The sequence below is a fragment of the Salvelinus namaycush genome, unplaced genomic scaffold, assembly GCF_016432855.1.
Source record: "Salvelinus namaycush isolate Seneca unplaced genomic scaffold, SaNama_1.0 Scaffold2963, whole genome shotgun sequence".
Lineage (NCBI taxonomy): Eukaryota > Metazoa > Chordata > Actinopteri > Salmoniformes > Salmonidae > Salvelinus > Salvelinus namaycush.
This window is the reverse complement of record NW_024059856.1, coordinates 5,001-22,500: the sequence shown is the minus strand read 5'-3', so window position 1 is coordinate 22,500 and position 17,500 is coordinate 5,001. Positions and strand designations below refer to the sequence as shown.

Here is a 17,500-nt window from a genome sequence, read left to right as displayed (position 1 = left end):
GGGACACAGCCTGGGTGTTTGTGTGTGAAGCCAAATTTAGTTTAGACACATGCTGCTCAGAGCTGTAACAGACTGAAGATAATACATAGTGTGAATATTAAAACCAGTTAGAACAGATAACAGACTGTAGATAATACATAGTGTGAATATTAAAACCAGTTAGAACAGATAACAGACTGTAGATAATACATAGTGTGAATATTAAAACCAGTTAGAACAGATAACAGACTGTAGATAATACATAGTGTGAATATTAAAACCAGTTAGAACAGATAACAGACTGTAGATAATACATAGTGTGAATATTAAAACCAGTTAGAACAGATAACAGACTGTAGATAATACATAGTGTGAATATTAAAACCAGTTAGAACAGATAACAGACTGTAGATAATACATAGTGTGAATATTAAAACCAGTTAGAACAGATAACAGACTGTAGATAATACATAGTGTGAATATTAAAACCAGTTAGAGGTTTATAACAGACTGAAGATAATACATAGTGTGAATACTAAAACCAGTTAGAACAGATAACAGACTGTAGATAATACATAGTGTGAATATTAAAACCAGTTAGAGGTGTATAACTCGACGTAAACTGGTGATGCTGTATTCTACCACTGACTTTGCTGATAGCTACTCTACTGAGGAGAAAATGTACTTGAGTTGAGTTTATAAATAGCGAGGCGTCACACATCTGCCTACTAGCGCTACGCAGCACCATGTGACGTAGTCTCCTGGTGCTTCTTGTGTTGCTTCCTGACTCTGTAAATAAGGTTCCTGTCTTCTCGTTTTGATCATTTCATTGTTTGAGTTATGATCACATTCATTCTGGTTCATTTTTCATCGTCGTCCTTTAGCCTCATCTGTTATTTCTTTCTTCCTTCCTTTCTGTTTTTTTCTTTCTCTGTCTCTTCTTTTTTATTTCAGCCGTCGTGAGGTTGTCTTTGTGTGGATTGGCTCTGGTAAGGCCACTGTCCAATCAGAATGCTTGTCTTGACTCAACGGACATTCTGATTGGTTCCCGTCACCTTGTTGGTCTGTCTGTAGACGTGTAGCAACCCGCCTACTACACTGTACTGAACTAGACCTCTCGAGCACACCTGACTACCAGTGTTGACCTTATGAAAAAGACTGTTGTGTTTATTTGTGAATATCAGTGTTAACCCTTTAAATCCTTGGTTCGTGTGTCATGTGATCAGTAGAAGAGTGAACTGTGGAGTTATTATGAGGATTGGGGGAGGGAGGGAGGGAGGGAGTAGAGGAGAGGAGAGGGAGGGAGGGAGGGAGGGAGGGAGGGAGGGAGGGAGGGAGGGAGGGAGGGGAGGGAGGGAGGGAGGGAGGGAGGGAGGGAGGGAGGGAGGGAGGGAGGGAGGGAGGGAGGGAGGGAGGGAGGGAGGGAGACAATGGGAAGTTATGACTGAAGTAGAGATTTTGGTGACAGAGGGATGGGGAGAGAAAGATGGTTTGAGGGAGAGGAGAGGAGAGGGGAGAGGAGGGGGGGGAAGGGGAGAGGAGAGGAGAGGAGAGGAGAGGAGAGGAGAGGAGAGGAGAGGAGAGGAGAGGAGAGGAGAGGAGAGGAGAGGTAAAAACGAACCTTTATTGAAGAGGCTGGTCACATGGGCTTTATTGTAAAGTTATCTCTCTGCCTGAACAGTGTCATACAGGATCACATCTAATCAGTCACTTCCCTACTGACTACCTCTCTCTCTCTCTCTCTCTCTCTGCAAGTCTCTATCTCTCTCTCTCTCTGCAAGTCTCTATCTCTCTCTCTCTCTGCAAGTCTCTATCTCTCTCTCTCTCTGCAAGTCTCTCTCTCTCTCTCTCTCTGCAAGTCTCTCTCTCTCTCTCTCTCTGCAAGTCTCTCTCTATCTCTCTCTTTCTACCTCTCTCTCCCTCTCCACCTCTCTCTCTCTGAGTTACTGATCACTGCTCAGTCAGATTAACGGCGGTCACAGTTGTAGCGACGGACCACGACCACTGACCTTTATTGTCAAATGGCATTTTTAATGACACCACACACGCACGCACGCACACACACACACACACACATTCTGTTCACACTCAGCACTCCGGTCTTTGTCATTGTGAATCTCAGACAGTCACCTTCCTCAGCTCAGTCATGTGATCACGGAGAGTTCTAAAAGGAGATTCTAAACTGTCAACTTCCTACGTTTACTAGTTGAGTTACGTTTACTAGTTTAGTTATGTTTACTAGTTTAGTTACGTTTACTAGTTGAGTTACGTTTACTAGTTGAGTTACATTTACTAGTTTAGTTACGTTTACTAGTTTAGTTATGTTTACTAGTTGAGTTACGTTTACTAGTTTAGTTACGTTTACTAGTTTAGTTAAGTTTACTAGTTTAGTTACGTTTACTAGTTTAGTTACGTTTACTAGTTGAGTTATGTTTACTAGTTTAGTTACATTTACTAGTTGAGTTACATTTACTAGTTTAGTTACGTTTACTAGTTTAGTTAAGTTTACTAGTTTAGTTAAGTTTACTAGTTTAGTTACATTTACTAGTTTAGTTAAGTTTACAAGTTTAGTTAAGTTTACTAGTTTAGTTAAGTTTACTAGTTTAGTTAAGTTTACTAGTTTAGTTACATTTACTAGTTTAGTTAAGTTTACTAGTTTAGTTGGAATCAGTTGATCCTTGTCATTATCCCTTCCATTGCTATTGTGTTCATTAGTACACTAACAGGGATATTTCAACTTGTGGAACAAAAAGTCAACTTTGGTATTTACGCTAACGAGATGACCTCTGTCCTCCTCTCCTTCTGTAGATAGTGGGTAATATGATCCATACACTGAATCACCTCCCTCCGTCTCTGCTTTCTCCTCCTCCTCTCCTCTCCTCTAGATTGTGGGTGATATCTGTTATAGATCTACTCTGTCTGCTGGGTCTGACCTCTCTTCTCTCTCTCCTCTCTTTCTCTCTCTCTCTCCCCTCTCTCCTCACTCTCTCTCTCTCTCTCTCTCTCTCTCTCTCTCTCTCTCTCCCTCTCTCTCTCTCTCTGTCTCTCTCTCTCTCTCCCTCCTCCTCTATCTCTCTCTCCCTCCTCCTCTCTCTCTCTCTCTCTCTCTCTCTCTCCCTCTCTCTCTCTCTCTGTCTCCCTCTCTCTCTCTCTCCTCCTCTATCTCTCTCTCCCTCTCTCTCTCTCCCTCCTCCTCTATCTCTCTCTTTCTCTCTCCCTCCTCCTCTATCTCTCTCTCCCTCCTCCTCTATCTCTCTCTCCCTCTCTCTCAATCCCTCTTCTCTCTCTCACCTCCTCCTCTATCTCTCCTCTATCTCTCCCTCCTCTGTCTCTCTCTCTCTCCCTCCTCTGTCTGTCTCTCTCTCCCTCCTCTATCTCTCTCTCCCTCCTCCTCTATCTCTCTCTCCCTCCTCCTCTGTCTCTCTCTCTCTCCCTCCTCCTCTATCTCTCTCTCCCTCTCTCTCTCTCCCTCCTCTATCTCTCTCTCCCTCCTCCTCTCTCTCTCTCTCTCTCTCTCTCTCTCTCTATATATATATATCTCTCCCTCTTCTCTCTCTCTCTCCTCCTCTCTCCTCTATCTCTCCTCCTCTCTCTCCTCCTCCTTTCTCTATCTCTCCCTCCTCTCTCTCTCTCTCTCCTCCTGTAGATCGTGGGTGATTGGTGCCATAGCTCTCCTCTGTCTGTTGGGTCTGACCTGGGCGTTTGGTCTGATGTATATCAATGAGAGTACAGTGATCATGGCCTACCTGTTCACCATCTTCAACTCCCTACAGGGCATGTTTATATTCATCTTCCACTGCATCCTACAGAAGAAGGTAACACACACACACACACACACACACACACACACACACACACACACACACACACACACACACACACACACACACACACACACACACACACACGCACACACACTCTCTTTAACACACACACACACACACACACACACACACACACGCACACGCACACGCACACACACACTCTCTTTCATACACACACACACACACACACACACACACACACACACACACACACACACACACACACACACACACACACACACACACACACACACACACACACACACACACACACACACACATACTCTCTCATACACACACACCCTCACACACACTCTCACACACACTCTCAGACAGACAGACAGACAGACAGACAGACAGACAGACAGACAGACAGACAGACAGACAGACAGACAGACAGACAGACAGACAGACAGACAGACAGACAGACAGACTCTCTTTCATACACACACACACACACACTCACACACACTCCCACACGATAACCACATTTCTAAGCCAAGATTCAGTCCATTGTATAAACATGAGGGTGTTGCCTCCCGCTGTACATGTGGTATCAATAGGATAGTGTGCTGTCTGTTATCTGACATCGTTCTGCGTTCTGACATGTTGGTTGATGTTACTCTACGGGACACCTTCAGCACGCTCACACATCACACATACTCAGAAAGGGTCGTCCAACAAATGCCTGAACACAATCCAATATTTTTCTCCCACACACATCTACTGTTGACAGCTAGAGGAGGAAGAGTGGGATGGAGGACGGACCAGAGTGGGTTGGGGGGGGGTTAAGGAGGAAGAGTGGGCTGGAGGATGGACCAGAGTGGGTTAAGAGGGTTTAGGAGGAAGAGTGGGCTGGAGGATGGACCAGAGTGGGTTAAGAGGGTTTAGGAGGAAGAGTGGGATGGAGGACGGACCAGAGTGGGTTAAGAGGGTTTAGGAGGAAGAGTGGGATGGAGGACGGACCAGAGTGGGTTAGGGGGGTTAGATGGTTGATAGCTAGAGAGGAAGAGTGGGATGGAGGAAGGACCAGAGTGGGTTAGGGGGTTAGATGGTTGATAGCTAGAGAGGAAGAGTGGGATGGAGGAAGGACCAGAGTGGATTAATGGGGTTGAGGAGGAAGAGTGGGATGGAGGAAGGACCAGAGTGGATTAATGGGGTTGAGGAGGAAGAGTGGGATGGAGGACGGACCAGAGTGGGTTAAGGGGGTTGAGGAGGAAGAGTGGGATGGAGGAAGGACCAGAGTGGATTAATGGGGTTGAGGAGGAAGAGTGGGATGGAGGAAGGACCAGAGTGGGTTAAGGGGGTTAGATGGTTGATAGCTAGAGAGGAAGAGTGGGATGGAGGAAGGACCAGAGTGGGTTAAGGGGGTTGAGGAGGAAGAGTGGGATGGAGGAAGGACCAGAGTGGGTTAATGGGGTTGAGGAGGAAGAGTGGGATGGAGGAAGGACCAGAGTGGATTAATGGGGTTGAGGAGGAAGAGTGGGATGGAGGACGGACCAGAGTGGGTTAGGGGGGTTGAGGAGGAAGAGTGGGATGGAGGAAGGACCAGAGTGGGTTAATGGGGTTGAGGAGGAAGAGTGGGATGGAGGAAGGACCAGAGTGGGTTAAGAGGGTTGAGGAGGAAGAGTGGGATGGAGGAAGGACCAGAGTGGATTAATGGGGTTGAGGAGGAAGAGTGGGATGGAGGAAGGACCAGAGTGGGTTAAGAGGGTTGAGGAGGAAGAGTGGGATGGAGGAAGGACCAGAGTGGATTAATGGGGTTGAGGAGGAAGAGTGGGATGGAGGAAGGACCAGAGTGGGTTAAGGGGGTTGAGGAGGAAGAGTGGGATGGAGGAAGGACCAGAGTGGATTAATGGGGTTGAGGAGGAAGAGTGGGATGGAGGAAGGACCAGAGTGGGTTAGGGGGGTTAGATGGTTGATAGCTAGAGAGGAAGAGTGGGATGGAGGAAGGACCAGAGTGGATTAATGGGGTTGAGGAGGAAGAGTGGGATGGAGGAAGGACCAGAGTGGGTTAGGGGGGTTAGATGGTTGATAGCTAGAGAGGAAGAGTGGGATGGAGGAAGGACCAGAGTGGATTAATGGGGTTGAGGAGGAAGAGTGGGATGGAGGAAGGACCAGAGTGGATTAATGGGGTTGAGGAGGAAGAGTGAGATGGAGGACGGACCAGAGTGGGTTAATGGGGTTGAGGAGGAAGAGTGGGATGGAGGAAGGACCAGAGTGGATTAATGGGGTTGAGGAGGAAGAGTGAGATGGAGGACGGACCAGAGTGGGTTAATGGGGTTGAGGAGGAAGAGTGGGATGGAGGAAGGACCAGAGTGGGTTAAGGGGGTTGAGGAGGAAGAGTGGGATGGAGGAAGGACCAGAGTGGGTTAAGGGGGTTGAGGAGGAAGAGTGGGATGGAGGAAGGACCAGAGTGGATTAATGGGGTTGAGGAGGAAGAGTGGGATGGAGGAAGGACCAGAGTGGGTTAAGGGGGTTGAGGAGGAAGAGTGGGATGGAGGAAGGACCAGAGTGGGTTAGGGGGGTTAGATGGTTGATAGCTAGAGAGGAAGAGTGGGATGGAGGAAGGACCAGAGTGGATTAATGGGGTTGAGGAGGAAGAGTGAGATGGAGGACGGACCAGAGTGGATTAATGGGGTTGAGGAGGAAGAGTGGGATGGAGGACGGACCAGAGTGGGTTAAGAGGGTTGAGGAGGAAGAGTGGGATGGAGGACGGACCAGAGTGGGTTAAGAGGGTTGAGGAGGAAGAGTGGGATGGAGGAAGGACCAGAGTGGGTTAATGGGGTTGAGGAGGAAGAGTGAGATGGAGGACGGACCAGAGTGGGTTAATGGGGTTGAGGAGGAAGAGTGGGATGGAGGACAGACCAGAGTGGGTTAAGAGGGTTGAGGAGGAAGAGTGGGATGGAGGACGGACCAGAGTGGATTAAGAGGGTTGAGGAGGAAGAGTGGGATGGAGGACAGACCAGAGTGGGTTAAGAGGGTTGAGGAGGAAGAGTGGGATGGAGGACAGACCAGAGTGGGTTAAGGAGGTTAGATTGTTCTCAACACCTACACTGATATAAACAGGCTCTAACACAGCAGAAATAGTCAAATGTGAAGTCTAAGAAATGACTAAACACCTCCCACACACTTCACTGTTGACAGAACAGATGATGTGAGATGAATCACCGTGTTAATACTGTCTGGCTCTTCACCCACAGACACGCTATTGTTCTAGATCCTCAGGGTGTCTGTGTGTGTGTGTGTGTGTGTGTGTGTGTGTGTGTGTGTGTGTGTGTGTGTGTGTGTGTGTGTGTGTGTGTGTGTGTGTGTGTGTGTGTGTGTGTGTGTGTGTGTGTGTGTGTGTGTGTGTCGGGTCATGAGATCAGGTGTCTAGGGGAAGACTCATACAATGTTGAGATTTTCCTTGGCAAAGCCCTCTCAATCTCCTTAGAGACTCTGGGCAATGTTCACACACACACACACACACACACACACACACACACACACACACACACACACACACACACACACACACACACACACACACACACACACACACACACACACACACACAGCTGTGAAAACAGAGCATCTCCAGTCCGTCTTTAAAAACATATTCTTTCGTTATTTACATTAGCTTGATTAGGATCTACATCTAGACACATGTTAAATTACATTATAATTACATTATAATACTCCTGTATGGGTTACTCATCTAGACACATGTTAAATTACATTATAATACTACTGTATGGGTTACTCATCTAGACACATGTTAAATTACATTATAATACTCCTGTATGGGTTACTCATCTAGACACATGTTAAATTACATTATAATACTCCTGTATGGGTTACTCATCTAGACACATGTTAAATTACATTATAATACTACTGTATGGGTTACTCATCTAGACACATGTTAAATTACATTATAATTACATTATAATACTACTGTATGGGTTACTCATCTAGATACATGTTAAATTACATTATAATACTCCTGTATGGGTTACTCATCTAGACACATGTTAAATTACATTATAATACTCCTGTATGGGTTACTCATCTAGATACATGTTAAATTACATTATAATACTCCTGTATGGGTTACTCATCTAGACACATGTTAAATTACATTATAATACTCCTGTATGGGTTACTCATCTAGACACATGTTAAATTACATTATAATACTCCTGTATGGGTTACTCATCTAGATACATGTTAAATTACATTATAATACTCCTGTATGGGTTACTCATCTAGATACATGTTAAATTACATTATAATACTCCTGTATGGGTTACTCATCTAGACACATGTTAAATTACATTATAATACTACTGTATGGGTTACTCATCTAGATACATGTTAAATTACATTATAATACTCCTGCATGGGTTACTCATCTAGATACATGTTAAATTACATTATAATACTCCTGTATGGGTTACTCATCTAGACACATGTTAAATTACATTAGAATGACGTTATAATACGAGCAGGTGTACCCATATTTTTGGTCATGTAGTGTAGTATGGTAGTTAGACACACACACCCGTACAGGTGTTAGGAAGGATACAGGTGTGTTAGATACACACACCCATACAGGTGTTAGGAAGGATACAGGTGTGTTAGATACACACACCCATACAGGTGTTAGGAAGGATACAGGTGTGTTAGATACACACACCCATACAGGTGTCAGGAAGGATACAGGTGTGTTAGATACACACACCCAGACAGGTGTTAGGAAGGATACAGGTGTGTTAGATACACACACCCATACAGGTGTTAGGAAGGATACAGGTGTGTTACACACACACACCCATACAGATATTAGGAAGGATACAGGTGTGTTAGATACACACCCATACAGGTGTTAGGAAGGATACAGGTGTGTTAGATACACACCCATACAGGTGTTAGGAAGGATACAGGTGTGTTAGATACACACACCCATACAGGTGTTAGGAAGGATACAGGTGTGTTAGATACACACACCCATACAGGTGTTAGGAAGGATACAGGTGTGTTAGATACACACACCCATACAGGTGTTAGGAAGGATACAGGTGTGTTAGATACACACCCATACAGGTGTTAGGAAGGATACAGGTGTGTTACACACACACCCATACAGATATTGGGAAGGATACAGGTGTGTTAGACACTCACAGGTGTTGGGAAAACACATTGTGTTAAGACATAACCAAACGTTAACACACATCCACACACACAAACACACACACACCTGTATCCTTCCTAACATACCTGTATCCTTCCTAACATACCTGTATCCTTCCTAACATACCCGTATCCTTCCTAACATACCCGTATCCTTCCTAACATACCTGTATCCTTCCATAACACACCTGTATCCTTCCTAACACACCTGTATCCTTCCTAACACACCTGTATCCTTCCTAACACACCTGTATCCTTCCTAACTTACCTGTATCCTTCCTAACACACATGTTTCCTTCCTAACACACCTGTATCATTCCTAACACACCTGTATCCTTCCATAACACACCTGTATCCTTCCATAACACACCTTTATCCTTCCTAACACACCTGTATCCTTCCTAACACACCTGTATCCTTCCTAACACACCTGTATCCTTCCTAACACACCTGTATCCTTCCATAACACACCTGTATCCTTCCATAACACACCTGTATCCTTCCTAACATACCTGTAACCTTCCTAACACACCTGTATCCTTCCATAACACACCTGTATCCTTCCATAACACACCTGTATCCTTCCTAACACACCTGTATCCTTCCTAACACACCTGTATCCTTCCATAACACACCTGTATCCTTCCATAACACACCTGTATCCTTCCATAACACACCTGTATCCTTCCTAACACACCTGTATCCTTCCTAACACACCTGTATCCTTCCTAACACACCTGTATCCTTCCATAACACACCTGTATCCTTCCATAACACACCTGTATCCTTCCTAACATACCTGTAACCTTCCTAACACACCTGTATCCTTCCATAACACACCTGTATCCTTCCATAACACACCTGTATCCTTCCTAACACACCTGTATCCTTCCTAACACACCTGTATCCTTCCATAACACACCTGTATCCTTCCATAACACACCTGTATCCTTCCATAACACACCTGTATCCTTCCATAACACACCTGTATCCTTCCTAACACATCTGTATCCTTCCATAACACACCTGTATCCTTCCCAAACACACCTGTATCCTTCCATAACACAGCTGTATCCTTCCTAACACATCTGTATCCTTCCTAACACATCTGTATCCTTCCATAACACACCTGTATCCTTCCATAACACACCTGTATCCTTCCATAACACACCTGTATCCTTCCATAACACACCTGTATCCTTCCATAACACACCTGTATCCTTCCTAACACATCTGTATCCTTCCATAACACACCTGTATCCTTCCCAAACACACCTGTATCCTTCCATAACACAGCTGTGTGTCCCTGTCTTCCCTCCAGGTGCGTAAGGAGTATGGGAAGTGTTTGCGTACCCACTGCTGCAGTGGTAAGAGTGTAGAGACCTCCATCTCGTCCTCTGGAAAGAACCACACCACGTCTCGAACCCCAGGACGATACTCCACGGGGTCGCAGGTCATCTTGCCTGCCTGTACACCTGGACGCTACTCCACAGAAGATTCCCAGGTGAGACCAGGTTAGCCTGTAGGACTAACCTACAGTACAATCAGATTCAACTTTAACTCTGACTTCTGATTCTAGAAGTCTTGGAAAGTTACCTTGGAAAGTCACCTTTTATCCCTGTCTCTTTCTCTCTACCTCCCCCTTCCTATCTTCTCTCCCTCCCTCTCCTCTCATCCCCTCTTCCCTCCCTCCCCCTTCCTTCTCTCCTTCCCTTCATCCCCCTTCCTTCTCTCCCTCCCTCTCCTCTTCTCTCCTCTCCTCTCCTCCCCTCCCTCCCCCATCCCTCCCTCCATCAGAGTCGTATCAGGAGGATGTGGAACGATACAGTGAGGAAACAGGAGTCATCCTTTATGACAGGAGACATCAACAGCTCAGCCACACTCAACAGAGGTAACCATGGATACTACTACCTATTCAGTATAACAACAATACTGTTATATATAATGCACTGACAGAGTAAAGAGAAGTTTATATTACTCCTCCTAATGCTATCGTTAGCCCACTGCTGATGTCACTTCCTCTATGAAGGACAGAAGAGAGGAAGTATTTGGCGTGGCCCACTACATTAAGACTGGCCCACTACACTAAGACTGGCCCACTAAGTGTGTGAAGACTGGCCCACTACACTAAGACTGGCCCACTAAGTGTGTGAAGACTGGCCCACTACACTAAGACTGGCCCACTAAGTGTGTGAAGACTGGCCCACTACATTAAGACTGGCCCACTACACTAAGACTGGCCCAATACACTAAGACTGGCCCACTAAGTGTGTGAAGACTGGCCCACTACACTAAGACTGGCCCACTAAGTGTGTGAAGACTGGCCCACTACACTAAGACTGGCCCACTATACTAAGACTGGCCCACTAAGTGTGTGAAGACTGGCCCACTAAGTGTGTGAAGACTGGCCCACTACATTAAGACTGGCCCACTAAGTGTGTGAAGACTGGCCCACTACATTAAGACTGGCCCACTAAGTGTGTGAAGACTGGCCCACTACATTAAGACTGGCCCACTAAACTAAGACTGGCCCACTAAGTGTGTGAAGACTGGCCCACTACATTAAGACTGGCCCACTAAGTGTGTGAAGACTGGCCCACTACATTAAGACTGGCCCACTACACTGAGACTGGCCCAATACATTAAGACTGGCCCACTAAGTGTGTGAAGACTGGCCCACTACACTAAGACTGGGCAATACACTAAGACTGGCCCACTAAGTGTGTGAAGTCTGGCCCACTACACTTAGACTGGCCCACTACGCTAAGACTGGCCCACTATACTAAGACTGGCCCACTATACTAAGACTGGCCCACTACACTAAGACTGGCCCACTACACTAAGACTGGCCCACTACACTAAGACTGGCCCACTATACTAAGACTGGCCCACTATACTAAGACTAGCCCACTACACTAAGACTGGCCCAATACACTAAGACTGGCCCACTAAGTGTGTGAAGACTGGCCCACTACACTAAGACTGGCCCACTAAGTGTGTGAAGACTGGCCCACTACACTAAGACTGGCCCACTAAGTGTGTGAAGACTGGCCCACTACATTAAGACTGGCCCACTACACTAAGACTGGCCCACTAAGTGTGTGAAGACTGGCCCACTACATTAAGACTGGCCCACTAAGTGTGTGAAGACTGGCCCACTACATTAAGACTGGCCCACTACACTGAGACTGGCCCAATACATTAAGACTGGCCCACTAAGTGTGTGAAGACTGGCCCACTACACTACGATTGGGCAATACACTAAGACTGGCCCACTAAGTGTGTGAAGTCTGGCCCACTACACTTAGACTGGCCCACTACGCTAAGACTGACCCACTACACTTAGACTGACCCACTACACTTAGACTGGCCCACTACACTAAGACTGGCCCACTACACTAAGACTGGCCCACTATACTAAGACTGGCCCACTATACTAAGACTGGCCCACTACACTAAGACTGGCCCACTACGCTAAGACTGACCCACTACACTTAGACTGACCCACTACACTTAGACTGGCCCACTACACTAAGACTGGCCCACTACACTAAGACTGGCCCACTACACTAAGACTGGCCCACTACACTAAGACTGGCCCACTATACTAAGACTGGCCCACTATACTAAGACTGGCCCACTACACTAAGACTGGCCCACTACACTAAGACTGGCACACTATACTAAGACTGGCCCAATACACTAAGACTGGCACACTATACCCTATAACTGGGGCAGATGGCTAGTTATTCTAGTAATCTATTCCATGTGACTGTATAATGGAGTGCCAGTGCTACCTATTGAAACAGATGAACGAGACTCTGACTCTTCATCTTATTCCTCCTAGTCTGACCAGTCTAAACAGTCTGACCAGTCTGACCAGTCTGACCAGTCTAACCAGTCTGACCAGTCTGACCAGTCTGACCAGTCTGACCTGTCTACCAGTCTGACCAGTCTGACCAGTCTAACCAGTCTAACCAGTCTGACCAGTCTGACCAGTCTAACCAGTCTAACCAGTCTGACCAGTCTACCAGTCTGACCTGTCTACCAGTCTACCAGTCTAACCAGTGTAACCAGTCTGACCAGCCTGACCAGTCTACCAGTCTGACCTGTCTACCAGTCTACCAGTCTAACCAGTGTAACCAGTCTGACCAGCCTGACCAGTCTGACCAGTCTGACCAGTCTGACCTGTCTACCAGTCTGACCAGTCTGACCAGTCTAACCAGTCTGACCAGTCTGACCAGTCTAACCAGTCTAACCAGTCTAACCAGTCTGACCAGTCTACCAGTCTGACCTGTCTACCAGTCTAACCAGTGTAACCAGTCTGACCAGCCTGACCAGTCTGACCTGTCTAACCAGTCTGACCTGTCTGACCAGTCTACCTGTCTGACCAGTCTGACCTGTCTGACCAGTCTGACCTGTCTAACCAGTCTGACCTGTCTGACCAGTCTACCTGTCTGACCAGTCTGACCTGTCTGACCAGTCTACCTGTCTGACCAGTCTGACCTGTCTAACCTGTCTAACCTAATCCTGGTTGGAAAATTCCTAGAAACGGGAGGGAATAAGCAGGAAATCCTTGGGAAATGTACCATAATTTTGCAATCCTACTTGCGGACCTGATGTGGCCTGTAAACCATGAGTTTGAGACCACTGTATTATGGTGGAGCTAGGCCTCAAAACAAGGTCTTATGAGATACATTATGTAATGTAACGGCATCTCAGTGCTAGAGGCGTCACTACAGTACCTGGTTCGAATCCAGGCTGTATCACATCCGGCCGTGATTAGCAGTCCCATAGGGCGGCGTACAATTGGCCCAGCGTCGTCCGGGTTTGGCCTGGGGTAGGTCCCTCATTGTAAATAAGAATTTGTTCTTAACCGACTTACCTAGTTAAATAAAGGTTAAATAAAATGTAAGAGTTCATGACTATACCTAGGATCTAACTTGGTGAAGGTCACAGGACTGAAAATGAACAAATACAACAACCATGTCTCTGACTAACAAATACAGTCATGGGTGGTAACTCTACAATTCACTAGAGAAAGGCTGCAGGAATGACTGTCAAGCTTATTTCTGTGGCTTTTCACTTGAACTCTGTTTGTCTGATTGATTTACATGTCTTCTCTCCCTCTTCCTTTCATGCTCTCTCTCACACCCACTCTATCACTACACTCCTCTCTCTCACTGTCTCTCTCTCTCTCTCTCTCTCTCTCTCTCTCTCTCTCTCTCTCTCTCTCTCTCTCTCTCTTTCTCTCCCTCTCTCTCTCTTCATATACCTCTACACCTCTCTCTCTCTCTCTCTTCATATACCTCTACACCTCTCTCTCTCTCTCTCTCTCTCTCTGTCTCTCTATCTATCTCTCTGTCTCTCTCTCTCTGTCTCTGTCTCTGTCTCTGTCTCTGTCTCTGTCTCTCTCTGTCTCTCTCTCTCTCTCTTTCTCTCTCTGTCTCTCAATTTCAATTCAATTCAATTCAAGGGGCTTTATTGGCATGGGAAACATGTGTTAACATTGCCAAAGCAAGTGAGGTAGACAATACACAAAAGTGAAATAAACAATACAAATTAACAGTAAACATTACACATACAGAAGTTTCAAAACTCTCTCTCTGTCTCTGTCTCTGTCTCTGTCTCTGTCTCTCTCTCTCTCTCTCTCTCTCTCTCTCTCTCTGTCTCTCTATCTATCTCTCTGTCTCTCTCTCTCTGTCTCTGTCTCTCTCTCTCTCTCTCTCTTTCTCTCTCTCTGTCTCTCTGTCTGTCTCTCTGCCTCCACTAGGAGCGAAGGCTAATCATCTGTTAACTAATACTCTCCTTCATCCCCATGGTTCTAACCATCCTTATAACTCTCTGCTGGGGGACACCAACCACCAAGCCGTCTGTAACAACCCCAACGTGGCTGGCATGTACAACACACAAGGTGTGACACACACATTCCTATGTATGACCTATGAACCCTATTTACCCTTCATCCTAGTTATCCTCCAAGTTCATTTTTTAATGGAACGTATTGATTGAAGGCTTGAAACGATTGTTCTTTTTGTGAGAACCTTTGATAACTTTTGATATTCCTGCACTTTATTGTTTTGAGTTATTTTTTCAGTTCAAATTTAAACACACTGGACTTGCAAAGTATCACGTTCTTATTGACCCCTGGACTGTGCGAGTGCATTTCACTTTTGACTTCAAAGTTATTGACTTTAAAAACATTTTTTATATATAATTGATTTTGATGGATCCTTGATTCTAAAATGGCCGCCACTGCTCATGATTCTGTCTGCATGCCTGTGAAAATGACTCCCAGATGAGGCAACCAATCATGTTGTGAGACATCACCATAGCGTCCCATTGGTCAGGTCTCAAAGAATATATGTTTTAACACAAGTTATGTAGTTCACCTTTTAGATTTATGACCTTAACGTGTAAGTTATCCGTCTCAGATTCAACATAAACATTAACGAATCATCTGGGATCTATGAGTGCTTGTGCTGTTTGGTGGGATTCTGTTTTATGAGCTATGAATGCTCTATGAATGCACTATGAATGCCCTATGAATGCCCTATGAATGCTCTATGAATGCTCTATGAGTGTTCTATAATGCTCTATGAGTGTTCTATAATGCTCTATGAATGCTCTATGAGTGTTCTATAATGCTCTATGAGTGTTCTATAATGCTCTATGAATGCCCTATGAATGCCCTATGAATGCTCTATGAGTGTTCTATAATGCTCTATGAGTGTTCTATAATGCTCTATGAATGCTCTATGAGTGTTCTATAATGCTCTATGAATGCTCTATGAGTGTTCTATAATGCTCTATGAATGCTCTATGTGTGTTCTATGAATGCTCTATGAATGCTCTATGAATGCTCTATGAATGCTCTATGAGTGTTCTATGAATGCTCTATGAGTGTTCTATGAATGCTCTATGAATGCCCTATGAATGCTCTATGAATGCCCTATGAATGCTCTGTGAATGCTCTATGAATGCTCTATGAGTGTTCTATGAATGCTCTATGAGTGCTCTATGGGTGCTCTATGAGTGTTCTATGAATGCTCTGAGTGTTCTATGAGTGTTCTATGAATGCTCTATGAGTGCTCTATGAATGCTCTATGAGTGCTCTATGAGTGCTCTATGAATGCTCTATGAGTGTTCTATGAATGCTCTATGAGTGTTCTATGAATGCTCTATGAGTGTTCTATGAATGCTCTATGAATGCTCTATGAGTGCTCTATGAATGCTCTGTGTGTTTTGTGTTGTTGTGTTATGCCGTCGTCTGGTAAAGGTTTTTGCGCTTGCTGTATTGCATCGTCTGTTTTCAGTATGTGGGTTCTGTTCATGTGTGTTGTTAGTATGTGACATTGTTGTACTGTGGGTTCTGTTCATGTGTGTTGTTAGTATTGTAGTATAGTATTGTATTGTTGTACTGTGGGAAAAAGTTGGATTGATCCTCAAGACAGACCATGTGAACCGTTCAGTTTGTAACCGTACACAGTAGCCTAGGTGGTGAAGACGAGGCCTCCTACTAAACACCATACCATTCATTGTGTGTTTACTCATTTTTACCATACACACTGTTCTGTATCTATCTGTGGCTGTGTTTACTCACTGTTTGTGTTTCTCTCTGTTCTCTCTCACGCTGTCCCATAGCCCCCTACAGAGACACAAGTAATCACCTTTACTAATCAAGCATCTGATATCAACCTACCACTATGGATGTCAAATACGCTTACAAATACCTAGCTATTTACTATACTGAACAATTAGACAATTTAAACTATTTACTGTTTTTTTAAACTTAATTTTGTTTCTTCTAATAATTGTGTTTGTTTACCGTTTCCACAGAGGGGATCCTGAACAACGCGCGAGACTCCAGCGTCATGGATACGCTCCCTCTCAACGGTAACCACGGCAACAACTACAGCGTGGCGAGCGGCGACTACCTTAGCGACAGCGTCCAGATTCTAGATCGCGGCGGCGTCAGCGGTTACAGTACCTACGGCAACCACAAGGAGACAACATTAGAAAAGCAGATCCTTAAAGAGTTAACCTCCAACTACACCCCTTCGTATTTGAACAACCACCAGCGGTCGGCGACCACTGAACGCAACCACAACCTGATGAATAAGATGGTCAACGTCGGTAACGGCACCGGTAACGCGGGCGGCCTGGTCGGTAACAGCAGTAACGGAATCGGAATCGGTGGCGTAGTCGGTGGCGGGAGTAACCATGACTACGACTTGAGTAACGATGGTGTCGACGTTAGTCACATGGTGCTGGATAACCCCAACGTTGCCTTCCCATTGGATGAGAATTTGGGATTGGAGATTATAAGGGAGGAGTCAAACGCCCCTCTCCTCCCGCCCCGCCCTCTGCCTCCCCCAGACAGCCTCCCCCACCCTCACCCTCCTCCCCCGCCCCCCCATAACTTCTCCCGCCCCCGGCACATCCCCCAGGAGACCAGCGACAGCTTCTTCCCCCTCCTGACCAATGAGCAGACGGACGAGACGCCGCAATCACCCAATCAC

General features: G+C 45.7%; 1 protein-coding gene across 1 annotated transcript in view; it reads left to right on the top strand.

Annotated features, from left to right (window-relative positions):
- Window positions 1-17,500, top strand: part of LOC120039729 (adhesion G protein-coupled receptor L3-like) — a 27,215-nt gene that overhangs the window by 7,252 nt on the left and 2,463 nt on the right. The window contains exons 3-6 of the mRNA XM_038985133.1: window positions 3,626-3,794; window positions 10,300-10,482; window positions 10,776-10,869; window positions 16,818-17,500. The exon at window positions 16,818-17,500 is cut by the window's right edge and continues 2,463 nt beyond it. Of these exons, the coding sequence (XP_038841061.1) occupies window positions 3,626-3,794; window positions 10,300-10,482; window positions 10,776-10,869; window positions 16,818-17,500 (1,129 nt within the window). The remainder of the gene's footprint in view (window positions 1-3,625; window positions 3,795-10,299; window positions 10,483-10,775; window positions 10,870-16,817) is intronic.